At 38.9% G+C, this 18442-nt stretch overlaps 1 protein-coding gene across 1 annotated transcript in view; it reads left to right on the top strand.

Annotated features, from left to right (window-relative positions):
- Has2 (hyaluronan synthase 2) overlaps positions 1-18442 on the top strand; it is a 28874-nt gene that overhangs the window by 5061 nt on the left and 5371 nt on the right. The window contains exon 2 of the mRNA XM_020153582.2: positions 7597-8223. Within this exon, the coding sequence (XP_020009171.2) occupies positions 7597-8223 (627 nt within the window). The remainder of the gene's footprint in view (positions 1-7596; positions 8224-18442) is intronic.

Raw genomic sequence — 18442 nt, 5'->3', positions numbered from 1 at the left:
CAGGTGAAGAATGTCCATGTTCTTGAGCAATGCTTTCATTAAGGAAACATTTTTAAAAAGTTTTCTATCATCCTTTGTGCCTTAGTGATTTCATACTGCTATAAATTAAGATGAGCACTGACCTGGTCATCAGTGGATTTGAAAATATAATGAGAAAGTACAAGTATACTTTGTCCCCTAAATTTTTGTTTGGATTAAAATATTGGCTTGCAGCACCAACAATAATGACCACCCAAACCAATTATTGAATGTGACGTCAGATTTCATGTACTGAGTCTCATGTATGCTATCTTTACTAGTAACCCTATAAAAGGAAATGAAGTTTTCAGAGTGAGTATCAGTAAGAATCTGTCTACTGCCACGAGGTGACTCACGATAAAGAGCATGGAAGTGGGGCACTTAATGCAACCTGCTTTTTATAAAAAATTTTTTTGGTGGTACTAGGGTTTGAACTCCAGGCCTCATGCTTGCTAGGCAGGCACTCTTAACCACTTGAACCAGTCCACTAGTCCATTTTTTTTTATATAGACACTCAACTATTGGTGGTAGCAATATTAAAATTGGTGTGTCTGTATCCTACCTGTAAGATTTTGTTCAAGGACACATAGCTTTTTCACAAAACCTTCAAAGTCAAATAGCTACTGTGAGGCAGGACTTGAGTTTATTTCTTCTAATTCCTAGTCCTGCTTTTGACATGCCACATTTGTTACTTGTTAACTGACAAACAGTGGGTTCAAGAACAGGGTCACAATGATTAGGTAATTACTGGCAGGAAGCTAACATTACTGATATGTAATTGTTGGTTGTTTATTTGTAGGTATTTAAATGAGTTCCTTTAAATCTCATTTATTGGGGAGTTGGTGTGACTGCTCCTTTTTATAGAAGAGGAAACTGAAGATGGTGAGCACTATGTATGCTTGTTCAGGGTCAGCTAGCCATTAAAGAGCCTTTGATTCTATACTCAGTCCAGTTTTGGAGGTCAAATTTTCCTGGAATGACAGAGCTGGGATTTGAACCTAGTATATCTGATTCCACAATGTTTATCTGGCTAATGCCATGTGATTTTTCCAATTGAAGAGAATACACACAAGCATTAGAACCAAAACACAAAACAGTGCATGCATTAATGGTGAGTAAATTCTACAAGAGTAATAGGTTTGGGGTTAATAAAAAATGATCTTATCCCTCATCCCAAATTTGACCCCTGTATTCATGTGACTGTTCAGATTGTAACTCAGAATTCCTGTAAGTGGCTCTTAGGGACCATGTGCATTTGTTGTTTATTATCTAGTAGAAGAGCTGGTTTGGAACTCCCCACAGCCATTAACTGTAGATAATTGGCAAGGAATTATGGAGCCCTTATTTTACATAGGGCAAATCTAACCCTTGCACAACTAGAATTTTTCTTTTTTGCAGTATTGGGGCTTGAACTCGGGGCCTACACCTTGAGTCACTACGCCTGCCCTTTTTTGTATATGTGATGGGTTTTAAAAATTATTGTATTATTTAAAAATGATTTTATTATTAAAAATAAGTCTATTATTTATATTATATTTTTATTTTATATATATTATATTATTTTTTATTATTATGTATAACAATGTGTATACATTGTTTAGGGTCTCCCCCTTGCTCCCCTTTTCCTCTCTCCTCCGTGGATTTTTTTGAGATAGGGTCTCTCAAACTATTTGCCTGGGCTGGCTTAGAAATGTGATTCTCCTGATCTCTGCATCCTGGTATCCAAGTAGCTAGGATTACAGGTGTGAGCCACCAAAGACCGGAACAACTAGAATTTTAAAAAAAGAAAACAATCATTCACTGCCCCTGCCATGAAGATGAGGATGGGTTCTTTGTATTAACTGCCTTACTCCAAATAAATTTATTCCTTTATTCAAAATGTATTCATTAAGTATTTGATAAATGTTAGGCTCTGCTTTTTTTAAAGAAGTGTTTTTGTTAGTGTATAATTTTACATAATTTCCATATATACATATAATGTACCCCAGTTTGGTTCATCTCCATTGATCTCCTTCTCCACACCCTCCTCCCCCCCTCCCCAAGCTCTACTTTTGTTATAAGGGACACAATAGTCATTGAGACACACTAGTTCCTATGGCATGGAGTATGCATAGCAGGGCAAGGGAAGGGAATGTGCCCGGGGTGGAGAGAGGACAGGGTATAGGAACAACCTTAGAAAAAGGGGTAGTGAGCTATGACCTCTCAGAAGAGATGTCATGGGACTTTATCTCTGTAGCCTTTCCCAAATGCTGAGTCAGCAAATCTGAATGCATGTCTTCTGATCAAAAGTGGAAGGACTGACTGATCTATGAAAACTTGGGATTTTCATTGCACTAGGGCAATGATATTCTCCCTTGACCCAGCAACTTGTTCTGGTTAATATAAAAGTGCTAAAAGGGGGAGGAAAAGCATCTGATGAGTACAGGAAGTAACAGCAGGGCTTTCTGTCTGCTCCATACGTGAGAGCAATGGAGGCAGTACTTACTGCCTTATTATGAGATGGAATTTTGGCTGCTGGCCTTAGAATCAGAATTGGGGTTGCACAGATGTAACCAGCAGTGCCTTTTAAAACACCATCTCATGTCCCCTTAGGCTGCATGCATCTGGAAAGTCTTTGAGCCAAGAAATCTGCACATTGGCTGGCCTTGTATCTGTACTTCAGAGAATGCTTATTCTCCAGCTTCCATAATAGCAGGGACACAACCTTCTAAGTTCTTTTCTGATCAAACTTTCTTTATACAATAAGTTTTTTTTTTTCTTTAAGCCAGAAACAAAAAGATGCTGCCTATTTTGTCATGCAGATTAAAATCTGAGAATGTTAGTCATCTAGTCTTAGGCTGCTGTGTGGTCTCACTCCTGGTTTGTAAATTTGGGTAGGCTACTTAAATACTTACATTGTAACATGAGATTAATGTTTTCTACCTAAAGCCATTAAAATTAAGTAAGGTCATGCTGTTAAACAACCAAAAATTTTCTACTTGAAATCTAATACATGATGAATAAATACTAGGGGCCATTGAAATAATTATGATGATATTTGAGATTTTTTTTTGTAGTACTGGGATTTGAACTCAGGGCCTCACACTTTCTAGGCAAGTGCTCTACCATTCCAGCCAACTCCTCCAGTCCTTTTTTGTATCAGGTGTTTTTGAGATAGGGTCTCATGAACAATTTGTCTAGGCTGGCTTCCAACAGAGATCCCCCTGATCTCTGCCTCACAAGTAGTTGGGATTACAGGCGTGAGCCACCACCACCTGTCTACTATTCAACAGATTTACTGAGTAACAACAATAAGCCAGGCAATGTTTTATGTCTTTGGGGCACATGAGTGAAAATATATAATCTCTGTCCATCTATCATCTATCTGATCATTGAATTTGTTACATTAAGCCATTCCTTGACACTTGGTTTTGGCCCGGAATTCTGTGGAGAATAGAAATTATTAAATAATTTTTATCAAGTCCACGAGCCATTTAAAAAAATCAATTAGTAGGCTAATGACTATTGGTTAAAAAAAATCCAAGTTTTATATTTTAAATATTTATAGAATACAGATTGTTAAAATCATGTTCTGTCTAGCAGAAAGCTCTAAGGATCTAGGACTGAACTAATTCTGTTTTTCCAACTTAACAAAAACCCATATAGGCATGTTCCTGTTTTAGTAGGAGAGTATGCTTGAGACACAGAACCTTTGAATTAGGGATTGTCTCAAAGTCTTACACATGGTGTCCATATCTAAGAAATTGCCCAGGGGAATTAAAAAAAAAAACCAAACAAAACCACATCCTGTGTGTCATTCCCCAAGATCAGTGTATCCCCTCAGCAAAGCTGGCTCTAAAATGTGCCTTCTTGCCCTTTGGCCTGTGCTAAGATGCTCTATGTGTCACAGGCGGCCACGCTGAGATATCCAGCAGGAATATAAGGTTTAATTCTAGCCACATTGTCAGAGTTAGCAAGCAACTTTTCCCAGGCTTCAAAAGGACATTCTGTAGACTCCTATGATGTAAGAGGGTGTTCCCACTTTGACTGTGGCCAGCAGATGTGATGTGACCACTCTCTATGTCCACGTGCACTGATAAAAGCAAGGAAAATGTGAATAATGGAAAAGAATGGCAGGCAGTTCTGCTGCTGGCGATGGTGGTTTTAAACGTAAGCGAAACACACATGTAAGCTTCTCCCTGGCAAAGTGCTTTAGTCCTTGAAATTTTTCACTCCTGTGAGAATGACTCATGTCTTGGAAATGACAAGTTCCAAGTCTGGTGCTTGCAGCACCTTTTGACTTTGGTTAACGTACCCTTTGGGAGTGTCTAGCATCCCTGTCGCTGAGTTAATTAGCAAGAGACAATCTTGGCTTGCCTTTCACTGAACTCAGAACTTCTCTATTCTTCAGCAGTCTCAACATTCCGTTCATATGGGTACCATATTACACTCCATGGTGGCCTATTCGTCTGCTAAAAGTGGAACACAAATTTGTTTTGTATGTTTATCAGCTTCCTAGTTAAATGATCTTTTAAACTGCATCATGTTTTCTAGCACTTACTTGATTATTTGCAAGTGTTGTGATTTGAATTCGGGGCTTTGCACTTGCTAGGCAGGAACTCTTACCACTGGAACAATGCTCCCAGCCCTCCCCATGCCTCCTTTTTGATATTTTTCTGATAGGATCTCCTGCTTTTTTCTCAGGAATGAGATCTTCCAATCTAAGTCTTCTGTATAGCTGTGATAGCAGGCATGTGCCATCATACCTGGCTTATTGATTAAGATGGGATCTCCCTAACTTTTTGCTTAGGCTGACCTCAAAGTAGGATCATCTTAATCTCTGCTTCCTAAATGCATGGGATTACAGATGTGAGCTACTGCACCTAGCCATTGTGTTTGTGGATTAAACTCAGGGGTAAACTCAGGGGTTTTAATTGGCAAAACACACACTCTACTGCTTGAGCCATGCCTCCAGTTCATTTTGCTCTGGTTATTTTGGAGATGCGGTCTTGTGAACTCTGCCCAGGTTGACCTCAAGCCATAATCCTCCCAGTCTCAGCCTCCCAAGTAACTAGGATTACAGGCCTGATCCACTGGCACCCAGTATGTTTTTGGATTTTTGACAAACTATTTCATTTTGTTCCCCAGCACAGCCCTGTGAAGAATCTTTGACAAATATTGGCACTCCCATTTAACAAAAGAAAATGAAGTCCACAAACTAGAATCTGCCTTCTAGGTTGCTTTGCATTATCTAGTTTATAAGAGTTAGGGTGAACTAAACCCTAAAATGCCTATGACAGATAAGAAACAAACATCTAACAATCATTTCTTGCTAACGTAAGAGTCCGAGCCAGGTATCCAGATGAGTGGGCAAGTTCTGTATGGCAATTCAAGGACCAAGGTCCTTCTTTCTTGAGCCTATGCAATCCCCTAGAAACTTGTTACTATAAATATCAAGCATGTGGAAGGGAAAGACATTGGAGGAGGCATACCCTCTTGTAAGGGATGCTGCTGGAGGTGGCGAATCTCAGATATCCAGAGGCGGGAATGCATGGCTTAGCACAGAGGTGCAACACTCGTGGTGAAGCTGCCACACTGTAGTTCTCAGAAGTGTAATGCACACCCACTCAGGACCACCTCAGCGTCCCATCAGGTGCAGTATGTCAGTGGTGCCTTTCTAGAGGTGAGCAAGGTGATGACCACACAATTGTTAAGAGACAAGAGGACATCACCATAATCTAGGTGGAAATTCGATTTTACACTTTGGTGTGGATTAGGAAACTATAAATAGCATATCAAGCAGGAGCTTTTACAAATTGCTTAACCTACATTTTAATTTAAAATAAGTTTACTCAGCATTCAGAAGCTAGTTGGTAAGTAATAATTGTGTGACAAACCCTCAAAGTTGATGTGAGGGACTGAAAATGGGAATACTACATGTATACCAATTACGTCCCTTAGTTCATTCTTAGAAGAGAAGGAAGCTGGGTGTCTGTCTGTGGCTTACACTTATAAACCTAGCAAACATGTGAGGCTGAAGTTGGGAGGATCATAGTTTGAAGCCAGCCCAGGCAAATAGTTCAGGAGACCCCATCTCCAAAATAACCAGAGCAAAAATGGAATGGAGGTGTGGCTCAAGTGATAGAACACTGGATTTCCAACATGAGTCTCACAAAAAAAAAAAAAAGAGAAAGAAAAATAAAACTTAAAGGGAAAATAGGTTTACCAAGTACCCTTTCAATGCTCAGCATTGGAAGGGCTTTGGGAAATACAGAAAATTCTCTCCTGTCCTTGGGTTTTTTTTTTTTTTTTTTTTTTGTACCTTAGGTTGTTTAAAACCTTATTTAGGAGAAATGCAAAATTGGCTATCAGTAAGAGCTGAAACAGGTTTCAAGTCTGTGCTACAGCTTTTAATAGAATGGCATTTACCTGTTGAAATTAAGCATGATATTATTTCTTTACTGAATTCATTATTTCTACAAGCATTTATTGTATGATTACAGTGTTCCAGCAAGGTTCCTGATCCCCATGATCTTTCTGCTGTTGGTGATGGCGAATGGAAGAGAAACATCTAAACAAAGGCATACAGTTCAGACTCAAAGCAACTTTGAAATATATGTGCACAGAATATCTAGGGATGAGAAATGTGTAACATCAAAGGGAAATTTTGAAATAAACTGTAAGCTTTCATATTTAACAGATTAAAGGCAGCAAACAGAAAACATTGAGGCCCAGAGTGGTAAGGTGACTCACCCACAGTCACACAGCTAGTTGTCAACTAGTACTAACACTCAGGTATTCTGAGCTCCACTCTCAGTTAGCCACATAGAAGGGACGTAAGTTAAGGAGTTTGTGTTGGAGATGACCTGGAATCACACATGAGAAATTATCTGGAATTTTTACTTAAATGATTAGGGGCTGAAGGGACTCATGGCACAGTAGGAAAAGATTGCTCTGGGGCTTGGGAAGTTTCATTTCCAAGCCTACCTGTGACCATATAGAGTAGAGGCTTAAAAAAGTATCTCACAATAAAAGCAATACATCCAGGTGTTTGTTTAATACACTATGATATTGAATAGCACCACTACTTCATTTGATTAATTTTTGGCAGTACTGGGGTTTGAACTTGTAACTTATGAGGCAGGTATTCTGTCCCCAGTTCTTTTTGCTTTAGTTTTTTTTTTTTTTGAATAGGGTCTCATGTTTTCACCTGTGCTGGCTTGGACCATGATCCTATTTATTCCACCCTAATAACTGGGATCACAGGTGTGCTATACCATAACACACCCTGTTTGTTGAGATGGAGGTCTTAATTTTTTGTCTGGGCTGCCCCAACTGCATTCCTCTTGATTTCTGCTTTCTGAGTAGCTGGGATTGTAGGCATGAGCCACCAGGACTGGATCTCATTTGATTCTTGAAACAGCCTTCTGAGTTGTACTAAAAGGGCATCCTTATTTTTGCCTTGAAGATTTGCTATGTGGGGTCACACAGCAAATCAAATGAGAAACTTTGTTGGGCAATGCTCTGCCCTGATACTATGTATATAACAAGCATGGCACAAGAGTGGCTAACCAAGAGTGTCATTTGATTTTATTGCAGATGCATTGTGAGAGGTTTCTATGTATCCTGAGAATAATTGGAACCACACTTTTTGGAGTCTCTCTTCTCCTTGGAATCACAGCTGCTTATATCGTTGGCTACCAGTTTATACAAACAGATAATTATTATTTCTCTTTTGGACTGTATGGTGCCTTTTTAGCATCACACCTCATCATTCAAAGCCTGTTTGCCTTTTTGGAACACCGGAAAATGAAAAAATCCCTTGAAACCCCCATTAAATTGAACAAAACTGTTGCTCTTTGCATCGCTGCCTATCAAGAAGATCCAGACTACTTAAGGAAATGTTTGCAATCTGTGAAAAGGCTAACCTACCCTGGGATTAAAGTCGTTATGGTCATAGATGGAAACTCAGATGACGACCTCTATATGATGGACATCTTCAGTGAAGTAATGGGTAGGGACAAATCAGCCACTTATATCTGGAAGAACAACTTCCACGAAAAGGGTCCTGGTGAGACAGATGAGTCGCATAAAGAAAGCTCACAACATGTAACTCAATTGGTTTTATCCAACAAAAGTATTTGCATCATGCAAAAGTGGGGAGGAAAAAGAGAAGTCATGTACACAGCCTTCAGAGCACTGGGACGAAGTGTGGATTATGTACAGGTAGGTCTCCAGATTTCTGCCAGGGCAAACATACATTTAAATAAAGCAGCTTTTGTATCTCTCCAGTCATATGCTATAGCCCATCCTTGTCCCTTGGAGCACAGTACTCCTTTCAGTTCATTTGAAAACAGCATGACTGTTGAAAGCACATTTTGAAAGACAGGAAAAAAAAAAATCTTGTAAAACTGTTAAGACTATCTATGAAAATGCTTAGCTTGTCATGCTATTGGTTAGAAATGTGGACTACAGGAGACCTTCCTTCCCTTCTCTCCCCCTCCCTTACCTTCCCTGTCCCCTTGGTTTTGCCAAGTCAAATCAAACTTTTCCAGTCATTTTCCAGACTCTAAAAAACGTCTCCAGCTCTGTAAGAAAATAGTGTCTGAGTGAGCAGAAGAGTGTAGAGAAAATCTACAGGCTGAAGGGAAGGTTATAAAATGCTTTGTACATAGACGGGGGAAAAGGGAAGTGGTGAGAACAAATTTGATTTAAAAGAGCAAGGAATCAAACAGAGAGAGAAAGAAAAGGAAAATGAAAACAAAAATAATCCCAGCAAAAGCAAAGTAGTGTTTATTTCACTCTCCAAACAACATTACCTCACTGTAGCTTGACCTTTGAAAGCATTTGGGATGTTTGCTAGCGTGAAAATTAGGCAGGCTGTGTCTCATTAATTCTCTGACAGCACACTAGTTTTGTGTGCTATCATACACAAAAAAGGAAAACGCCTTCATTTTCCTTTTTTATTTTTCCAGTCCTGGGGTTTGAATTCAGCCTCATACTTACTAGGCAGGTGCTCTACCACTCTGTCAGCCCCTCCTGCCCCAGTTTTCATTAAGTCTTTCTTCTTTAGAACATTCCTGGTGTGCCTGTGAGTTTTCTAATTTTAAATTTTCTGCAGATTCTTTAGTTAGCTTTTGGCCATAATATCAAGAAGGGAGAAATACCTATAGAAAGTCACTGGGATACTTTTCCTCTTCTCTTAAAGGTGAAGTCCTAGCTTTCAGAAGACCCCTATTTTTCTAACTGCCACAAAGTAATGCCCACTGGGTCTTAGAGTAATAAAATGAGAATGAACCTTATCTTTAGAGTATTTTGTTTTTCTTTTTTTTTTTCCTTATCTTTATCTTTTTTTTTTTTTAGAGTATTTTTGACTGGTTCTAGTCACAGATATTACTAGCTATTCACTGAGCAAGTCTATCTCCATGGGCCTCAGTTTACTGGCAGAGTAAACTAATGTCAAAAGTGATTTAAGATAATTATGCCATAATGCATCTCAAATGCTTAACAAAAGTTGTTTATGACATTATTAATTTAAAGCTTTTACTGTTATTTATGTTATCTAGTCCAAACTAAAAAAATCATAATGTCTGCTGCTTGTCACCACAAACAGCAGTTAATAACTAAAGAGTTTGAAGCATTTCATTGATACCTGCCTGCATGTTAGTCTCACTTCTAAGAGTTGATAGAGCTTTGAGTTTCTCATCAATTCTCAATAGTAGCACTCTCACAATTAAGGTAGTTTCTGTTATTTCCAGACACTAGGTATTTACAAAGTCCAACTTTGGGCCTAGTTAAGAGTATGATGGATATGTTCAAAGACAAGCATGATTCCAGCCAGGTGCCAGGGCTCACGCCTATCATCCTAGCTACCCAGGAGGCAGAGATCAGGAGGATCAAGGTTCAAAGCCAGCCCAGCAAATAGTTCATGAGCCCCTATCTCAAAAAAGGGCTGGTGGAGTGGCTCAAGGTGTAGGCCCTGCGTTCAAGCCCTAGTATTGAGGAAAAAAAAAAAAAAAAAAAAAAAAAAAAAGCATGATTTAGGGCCTTGGAGGACACAAAGAATGAAGCTCTGTGCCTCAAGTGAGAAAACATCTGTTTTGATATTTTGCCTTCAATCCTAGTTAAAACAACTGCTGCAGTTGTCAGTTCCAATTAAGACAGCATTGTGTGGGTTCTTTCTTTCTTTCTTTCTTTCTTTCTTTCTTTCTTTCTTTCTTCCTTCCTTCCTTCCTTTCTTTCTTTCTTTCTTTCTTCCTTCCTTCCTTCCTTCCTTCCTTCCTTCCTTCCTTTCTTTCTTTCTTTCTTTCTTTCTTTCTTTCTTTCTTTCTTTCTTCCTTCCTTCCTTCCTTCCGTCCTTCCTTCCTTCCTTCCTTCCTTCCTTCCTTCCTTCCTTCCTTCCTTCCTTCCTTCCTTCCTTTCTTTCTTTCTTTCCTTTCTTTCTTTCTTTCTTTCCTTTCTTCACCTACTCCTCCCCAACCCCCTTCTCCTCTTATTCTTGTTTTGAATTTTGTTTGTGTCCTTGACAACTTTACACTGTGCCTGTCCAGGAAAAAGTCATACAGAGTACGAAAGGGCAGAGTAGGCTTTCTGCTCAAGCCCTAAACAGGCTGGAGAACCTTCCTTTCTCCAGGCAGAACCCTCCAGAAAACTGCCCCCAACAGCTGCTGTTAACTAGGTCCTGAGGCCCCCTGAGACTCAGCCAGTTGCACACACTCAAACAAAGGTAGAAATTCTTTAGCATTCTGAGTTTGGTAATTCCATCTGCCATCCTTCATCAACCCACCCTCCTACCCTGATATCTAACCATGCTTGACCTATAAAAATGACAGTTTCCTAAGGTTCAAACTAAACACTGAACACTCTTCTATTGTGACTGGCCTAGGCTTTAGGGATTGAAATGTAAAAGTCTCAGAAAGAAAGATGGGTGTGAAGATGTTGGCTACTAAGCATTGCTGGCATCTGAAATTGGTGTGTAGGCTGGTTAGGGAAAGAAGAAAGCACGGTTCAGGAGGTAAGACACAAGAGAAAATGGAGGGCTGGGGAAGAAATTGAAGGCCTGCTTACACACTTTCTGGAGAATACTGCATAATTATGCATAGAGATGGCCAAAAGGATTGGTTTCCTGTCACAGCTGGGTCCTTAGTGCTCACTGTACTCTTCTCTCGATCCTCAATGTCTTATGGGTCTCATGATCTCGACCTATTATTTCATACCTTCACCATGCTCCCAGCACCCTGTCCAAACTCCTCCCTGCTTAAGTACTAACAGATGACATTGCCTCTAAAGGAGAAAAAACTGTACTCATTCTGAAAAGTCCTTAATGTCATCCTTATTCTCTTGCTTATTCTGTTGCAGTAGCACTCAGCCAACTTCCTGTATTGAGGTTATCCCTTCTACCTACACTGCTGGGACCTGTAGATCCACTTCCTATGGTTTGCTTAGGAACAATTCTCTATCAGTTGCCACCTGTCCACCTATCTGTCTCAGTTTTCATCTGCAGTCTCCGCTACTGATCACTTACTGTCATTCAAGTAATGAATGCTGACCCAGAACACTGAGGAAGTTCTAGTCCAGGAGAAAGCCAATGTCCACCAAATTACCTGTGATGTTTGTGGCTGTTCAGAGTTAAAGATAGAAAAATGGAGAAGAACAATAATAAAGTGAGAAAAGAAGAAAATGTAAAATTAGCAAAGGAGGAAGAATTTTAAAATTCCAAGTCAATGTTTATTCTAGAGAGACTGTTTCAAAAAGGACAGATTCTGACTGATTGGATTTGGCTTTAAGGTACGGCAAAAAGTTTATCAAATAGTGCTTACGTTAGCTTTTTTATTTATTAAAGTAGCACATTTATAACAGCATGTTATGAAAATATGAAAAAAGTACCATGAGAAATAATAAACAAATATATATAACTGATGGATTAGTACTTCTCAGTGTATACCCTTCAATTTTTTTCCTTTTTTTTCCCCACTACTGGGATTTGAACACCAGCCCTTTTTTGTAATAGAATTTTCCAAGATAGTGTTGGTCTGGCTTCAAACTTCAATCATCCTAAATTATGATTACAGGTGTGAGCCACCAGTGACCAGCCTTTCCATTATTCTTAACACAGTTTAGGATTGTATTTTACTTTTTTCATATCATTTTATATAACATTATTAGAAGATATACATTTGTTTTCTTAGTACCTCTTATCATTGATCATCATTATAATTCAGTGGCTACAGTCTATGAGACAAAAGGAAAAATATAATATCCTCTGACACTATTTATTAGGGATTTCTCAGGTAGAATGTATATACAATAAATAAGAACATTTTCTTTTAAATTATTACTTATTCCTTCCTCCAATATGAACATTTTCTAAAAGAGTATAACAAGAGGCAATTTTAGTAAGTCAATCTGGCACCACCCTAGAAATCCAGAATTCATTGGGGAAAAAATAAGTGTGTAACTAATTAGTGCAGTCAACTTTTATGGATTCAGTATTTGCAAATATATCTGTTCTCTAAAATTCTAACCCCAAAATCAATACACATGTGCTTTGGTCATCTGATCCACATAGTCCTAAAAATTTTGAGTCACCCAAAGTGTATACTCCAGCTGAGGTCAAACAAAGGGATACTTTGCTTTCTCATCTCAGCTTTTATGCTATAAAGAGTTATCCTCTTTATAGTCTGTTTAGTGTCATGTTTTTCACATTTTAGTGTTTTTTTTGTTTTGTTTTGTTTTTTTGTTTTTGTGACATAGCTGTTTAAAATGATCCCCACGTTGGGCTGAAGTTTGTCTAGTATAAGCACAAGAATGCTGTGACATGCCTTATGGAAATAGTGAGTTTCTGACAGGCATGAGTTGTTACTCTGTTGAGCATGAGTTCAATGTTTATGAATCAACAATTTAAACATAATTACAAAGAAAGAAAGGTTATGTATTGATCAGTAGTCAAATTGATTTTTTTTGTCAGTAGAGGCTCAGAGGAACTTAACCATTTGTTTTTTCTAGAAACAAGTTTTCAGTAATCTCCACTTAGAGTTCATGACAATTTTATAGAGCATGGATACTGTAAATAATGACAACCAACTGTATGCAACATTTGCCCCATTCCTGTTCCATGTAGGAAACATAAGCAACTGAAAAGACCAGAGTTGAAAATTTGGGATTTTTTTTCTGTCATTTATTTTTAGGGATAAGATTAAAGAGAGCCTCAAAATACAAAAAAAGACTGAGCTCTGTTTCATTTGGAGAGCTGGTTGAATACATGATCTCTAGATTCCTCCCAGCTCAGGACTCAACAAAAGTTGGGTTCTTGAAGATAAACTCTGATTTAAGTGCTGTCATTATGGGCTTTCCCAATTCCCCTCTTTAGAATGAGAATTCCAGACATTTGGAATAAGGGTGTTTAGTTGCTTAAGCCTCCAAGGTGACAACATTTGGTGTTCTACTTTTCCAGCTGGCTTGTCACCTTTGCTTTGTGTCTTCTGTCACTTTCACTCCTGTTGAAGCTTTCTTACAGAGAAGAGAATAACCAATCACTCCCTCTTTCTCAATGCTTGGAAGGGATAATAGGTTGACTGAAGGTAGGAATTCTTTATAACAAATTGGATAACTCATTCTAATAAGGAATGCTTATCTTCGCAACAAAGATGCACCAAATTGCTTATATGTCTATAGTCTAGAGCCTTTCCATTGGCTAAATTTGAGATTCTGTACCATAAATCACTTAAGAAAAAATTGTCCTCCCTATTCCTCAGTCCCTTTCCTGAAAAATTATTTTGTGTGTCGTATCGTGGTGGCTCATGCCTGAATCTCAGCTGCTTGGGAGGCAGAGTAGGAAGATCATGGTTTGAGGCCAACCAGGGCAAAGAGTTATTGAGGTCCTGTTTTGGAGAACAAGCTGGCCATGGTGGTACAGGCCTGTGATCTCAATTATGCGGTAGACAACCCTGGGAAAAAGCTGAAAGCCCTATCTGAAAAACTAAAGAAAAAGGATTGGGGGTGTGGCTCAAGTTGTAAGAGTACTTGTTTAGCAAGCATGAGGCCCTGAGTTCAAACTCCATACTGCAAAAAACTCATAAGCAAACAAAAACAAAGGATTATTATTATTTTGTGAATATACTTTTCTTTAGGAATTGTTTTGCTCATTAATTTCAAAGGATCTATGGCTCAGATTTTAGATTTTATGATTTTCTGTTTATTTGCTCTGAAGCTGGTAAGCTTAAGTATGTTTACAAACTAAATTTTATCTAGAATCCAAGTGAATAGAAAACTCAATGTTTTTTTAAAAAAGCATCATAATATTGGTAAAAGTCCTAGAAGTGTATGGGAATATAAATAAAGCTCATACACTAAGAATTTTATTTGTATATTTGTTTTGTAGTGCTGGGGATCAAAGCCAGGGCCTATTGCATGCTAAGCAGGTGCTTTACCACTGAACTATGCCCCTAGACTTACTATGAGCTTTTAATAGAACTTTTTGGTTAGATGAGAAAATTTAGATTGTGTGCAGTGTTCTATTTTTGTAAAGATTATTTTTCTCCTTGTTTTGTTTACCCCTATATCATAGTCCCAAAAAAATTACTAGTCATATGTACACCTTTTCGAAAGACAATGTAGTTCTCTGGGTATAGATTTGAGTTTGTCTTCTACATTTACATGCTTCCAAAACCAAAGGTCATGTACCTAGTCCATCGCAGCTTCGAGTTCAGTGTTAATGATGTCCAGTCCAGATGCAATGAACGTTTTGCAGTGGGTCTGTGGTTCATCCTTTTCCACATGATGACATACATTTTATTCCAATGGTACATTCAGGTAGTGAATGAATTGTAATCAAATGCAAGCCACTGTTTTATTTCCACTAATTAATGGCCCAATCTAAGGACTTTTTTTCATTGTCTGCTCAAGAATTCACCTTGTTTGAAATCCATTGGATGAGGCATTAGTTTCACTCTCAGGGAGTCATAGCTTATTTACAGTAAGTATAGCAAGGACACTTTCTTTGAACTAGTGTCATGAATTTGTTTCTTTGGTTTTGGTCTATATATCTTAGTATACATGGTTTCAAATTATTGGACACTCACTATGAGTTAGCCATTATTAAGAGGTCATCTCATCAGCTGACCATTGCAACAAACTTAGGACCTAGGTTCTCATTATCCATATTTCTCACCTGTGGGATGGACACTTTGGGAAATGAGGTCAGGAGTTTTAAGGAGCTAGTTCACCTGGGTGGTCACTCTCTCCAGGTTCTGTCCAAGTGACACATGGAAGCATAAAACATAATGTACAGCCACTTTCTACAATGGAGAAGCAGCTATTCTTCCCAATAACTATTTTTGTCTTGACATTTTCCACTCACTTAGAAGTTGTGGTTTTGCTTCATTTCCATATCTCCTGGTGAGAAATCTCATAACCAGTGGTCATGTGGTTTCAACAAATCATAGTAGTAATCCTCAGCTATGACCAAAAAGTCTTCATTTTTGTGTTTCCTGTATGTAAGTCAAGTCCTATAGTTTTTCCTTACGAGAGTTTCAGTTCTGAATGAACTCAGTGTTTCCCCAAATTCTAGTCCAGAGCTAAATTACTAACATTCATGAAGTTGAACACTTGTTATTGGTAAGGAGACAACTAGACACCCTGTCCTATTATGTGGATTGTTAAGGATTGTAAGGATTAAAGTTATTTATATCCTAATAAGAAAATGTCTGACTGCATATGCTTTTACAGATTGGCAAAGACGGCTTTCTAGTTGGCATTTAGTCAACAAACAGCATCCTGAAATTGATATTCTTCAAAGCACTTCAATCTATTGATAACAAACCCTTTCCTAAGAGATTTCTGAGAGTTTCCCCTCTGATACAGCCAGACTCACTCTGCTAACAGTCTGTCTGAGAACTTCTGGCAGTTTGCTTTTATAAAATGGGAGGGGCAGGGTCCAATTTAAATATGTAGAACCTCAGAAGTTTGGTTCAAATTCAGTCATTTCAAAGTGGCAGTTCTTCTGGCTTGCTTGTGCTCAGAAACAGGAGGAGTTATTTGAACATTAAGTCTGGTTCTCTCCCTTCCTGTTGTTTTTAAGCTTATTTTAGCTCTCTGGGTTTTACCTTTCCCAGCTTAAGTCAATAGCAGTGGGAGTGGCCATGAACTTAGGGATATTGGATTCTAAAGATGGGTTGAATTTCTGCCTTCACCGTTCCCTTCCCATGATAGAGAAGGCATGGGAGAGTCAAAAACATCACTTTCAGATGACTGTGAAAGTTCCTGAGGCTGGGCTTGTTTGAATTTAAACCTGATGTTAGTAAAATCCTATTTTCCAGAATGAAAACTCATACTTTCTACCTAGTAAAATTACTTAAATCTAGAGGAGTAAGTTTACTTTCTGTAACTCCTTAAGTCCTTAAATTTTAATAGTGCATTTAAGAAGGTATTTTCATCCAGGCACTGGTCAGGCAGGTGCTCTTGAGCCTTCCACTAGCCCTTTTTGATGTTGGATATTTTCAAGATAGTGTGACTTGAACTTTCTGCCAGGGCTGACTTTAAACCGCTATCCTCCTGATCTCTGCCTCTGGAGTAGCTAGGATTATAGGCGTGAGCCACTGGTGCCCAGCATGAAGGATAATCTTGATTCAATCCAACTAGTAAAGCCAGACAGGAGGGCAGAATAATGGAAACCGTGCCATGACTGATGTCCCAATCATGTAATTCATCCTGTGGGTGGGGATATCAAACTGGGTTACCACATTTTGATTCTGGCACATGCAGCAGAAAAGGACACTGTCCAATTAGTAATCCTTGTGAGGATGTTGTCTTAATTCATTTTCTGTTGCTGTATCAGAATATTTGACACTAGATGATTTCTAAAGAAAAGAATTCAGTTCAGTTAGTGAGACTGCACATGGCAGCAGCATCTAGCAGAGGCCTACATACTGCATCAGAAAATGATGGCAAAGAAGGCCACAAAAACAAGAAGGCAGCCTCACTTTGTAGCAACTTACCCTCATGGTATCTAATCCAAACCCACAAGAAAAAGAACTTAGATGCCCTTGAGGATTAACACAGTCCTGAGAGCACCATTAAGCTCTTCATTAGGATTCTACTTCCTAAAAGCTTTCTACCACCTCTCAACTGTTCTTACACTTGGGAATCCAATTTCAACATGAGTTTTTGAGGGCATAAACCATTTTCAAACCATAAGCAGATAGGAAGGTGGGGACATTCTGTTTCTAAGTCTGGTTATCTCTGATGTGGAGGCAGCTCTGTAAACAGGTGTAATTCACCTGGCCTTTGCCAGCTGTCTTTCATTCCTCAACGATGAGTAGGTGACTTAATCTGACTGGTAAGTACAGAAGGAGCACTGAGTAGCCCAACTTCTCCCCACTGTTTTCTGGAAGTGGGCTACCCCCTAAGAAACAGACATCAGCCATACTCTTTTGAAAAGACATACTGTGTATCTGCAGGAGGAAGCTAGTCCCATTTAGATGCTATCTGGGACTAAGTTCTGTACTGGGAAACAGAATTGTAGTGCCCACTTCTCCACAAATGTAACTGGGTTCCCTCATCTGCTATATTCTTTTGTTTTAACTTTTTTGTTTTTGGTGGGACTGGTGTTTGAATGAACACAGGGCTTCATGCTTGTAAAGCAAACTCTCTAGTGCTTGAGTCACAACTTCAGTCCATTTTTGCTCTGGTTATTTTAGAGGTGGGGTCTTGCCAACTATTTGCCTGGGTTGGCCTCTAACTGCAAAACCTCCTGATCTCAGCCTCTCAACTTGTTAGGATTATAGGCATGAGTCGCTTGCACCCTGCCTGTTTTAGCTCTTCAATTGGTTCAGAAATCAGAAAGTACTATTTACAACCCTTCCCACTATGGCCTTTCATAGAAACATCTGTTAGAGGTGCACAGATGATTTTCTTTAACTTGGATTTGATTTGGTTTCAGAATTGCTTGTTTTGGCCCTTGATTGTTTTTAAGCATAATGACAGGCATTTGTAGAATAACTTTAGGTGACTTGCATTTTCTTTCCCCTCCCTTCCTGCAGTACTGGGATTTGAACTCAAGGCCTACACCTTAAGCCACTGCATCAGCCCTTTTTTTGATGTATTTTTTTCAAGATAGGGTCTCAGGAACTATTTGCCTGGGTTGGCTGTGAACTGCAGTCCTCCCGACCTCTGCCTCCTGAGTAGCTAGGATTACAGGCATCAGCCACTGGCACCCAGCTTAAATATACTTTTAAACCTAAAGGCTGGATGAACAGTTCATGCTCTAGTATAACATATTCTGAAAGCTCGTGCTATGTCCCTTCCCTGCCTTATGCAATACCATTCACTAAGCCTAGGTCATGTGGAAGTCTTGCTTCAGAACTACACAGTTACCCTGAAAGAGGATTTCTGTCCTTTATTCACTATCTTAAAATGGGTAGGAAATCCCTGCTATGTATATCTTGTT

The sequence above is a fragment of the Castor canadensis genome, chromosome 3 (assembly GCF_047511655.1).
Source record: "Castor canadensis chromosome 3, mCasCan1.hap1v2, whole genome shotgun sequence".
Taxonomy (NCBI): domain Eukaryota; kingdom Metazoa; phylum Chordata; class Mammalia; order Rodentia; family Castoridae; genus Castor; species Castor canadensis.
The sequence above is the reverse complement of the archived record's forward strand: the minus strand, read 5'-3'. Positions and strand labels throughout refer to the sequence as shown.